General features: G+C 76.2%; 1 protein-coding gene across 5 annotated transcripts in view; it reads left to right on the top strand.

Moving 5' to 3' along the window:
• NDUFAF8 (NADH:ubiquinone oxidoreductase complex assembly factor 8) overlaps positions 1-597 on the top strand; it is a 3,940-nt gene continuing 3,343 nt past the window's right edge. For 2 of the 5 annotated variants that reach the window (XR_003548956.1, XM_014586730.2), the window contains exons 1-2: positions 7-107; positions 179-287. Coding sequence is in view for 2 of the 5 variants with exons in the window: in XM_014586730.2 (XP_014442216.1) it covers positions 24-107; positions 179-287 (193 nt within the window). In the remaining 3 variants the exon portion in view is untranslated. Of the gene's footprint in view, positions 121-178; positions 288-597 lie in introns of all 5 variants that reach the window. The other 3 variants (XR_334122.3, XM_027770741.1, XR_001370178.2) reach the window with 3 other exon arrangements.

Raw genomic sequence — 597 nt, 5'->3', positions numbered from 1 at the left:
CCCGGTGCGCGGCAGAACCTCTCATGTCGGCGCGGGGTACGGTGTGGTGCCGTGTGAGGGGTCGCCTGCGCGCCTTCCCCGAGCACCTGGCGACCTGCGGGGCCGAGGTGAGGGGCCGCGGCGGGACGGGGCCTGCGGGGTGGTGGCGGGCAAGCGCTGACCAGTCGTCCCTCCGCAGGCCGCGGCGGACGGCAGGGCGGCAGGCCTCCACGGCCCCGGGCGGACGCCTGAGGCGGGACCTCTGCGTACGGGAGTTCGAAGCCCTGCGGAGCTGCTTCGCTGCCGCGGTAGGTGGGCGCGGGCGCTCTGGGCTCTGCTCTCCCGGAGGTTCAGGCTGGCGCTGCAGGCGCACAGACCAACGCCGAGGGCCCGCCGGGACCCCGGAAGTCGGGGAGTGCGGGGCTCTGCTGCGCGCGCCCCGTGGACTCGCCGCCCGTGCCCGGCGCGTACCCTCACAGGCAGATCGCTGCGTGGGACTCCGGGCGCCTGCCCCTGCCCCGCACCGCCTCCTCCCGACACCCCAAAGGAGCGCCTGTCAGGCCTTCACAGCCAAGGGCTCGGAGGCCAGCGCGCGGCGCCTCCCGGGGTCTTTCCCTG

Source organism: Tupaia chinensis, unplaced genomic scaffold (assembly GCF_000334495.1).
Source record: "Tupaia chinensis unplaced genomic scaffold, TupChi_1.0 Scaffold000159_1, whole genome shotgun sequence".
Lineage (NCBI taxonomy): Eukaryota > Metazoa > Chordata > Mammalia > Scandentia > Tupaiidae > Tupaia > Tupaia belangeri.
Note: the sequence above shows the minus strand (reverse complement) of the source record. Positions and strands in the feature narration are given on the sequence as shown.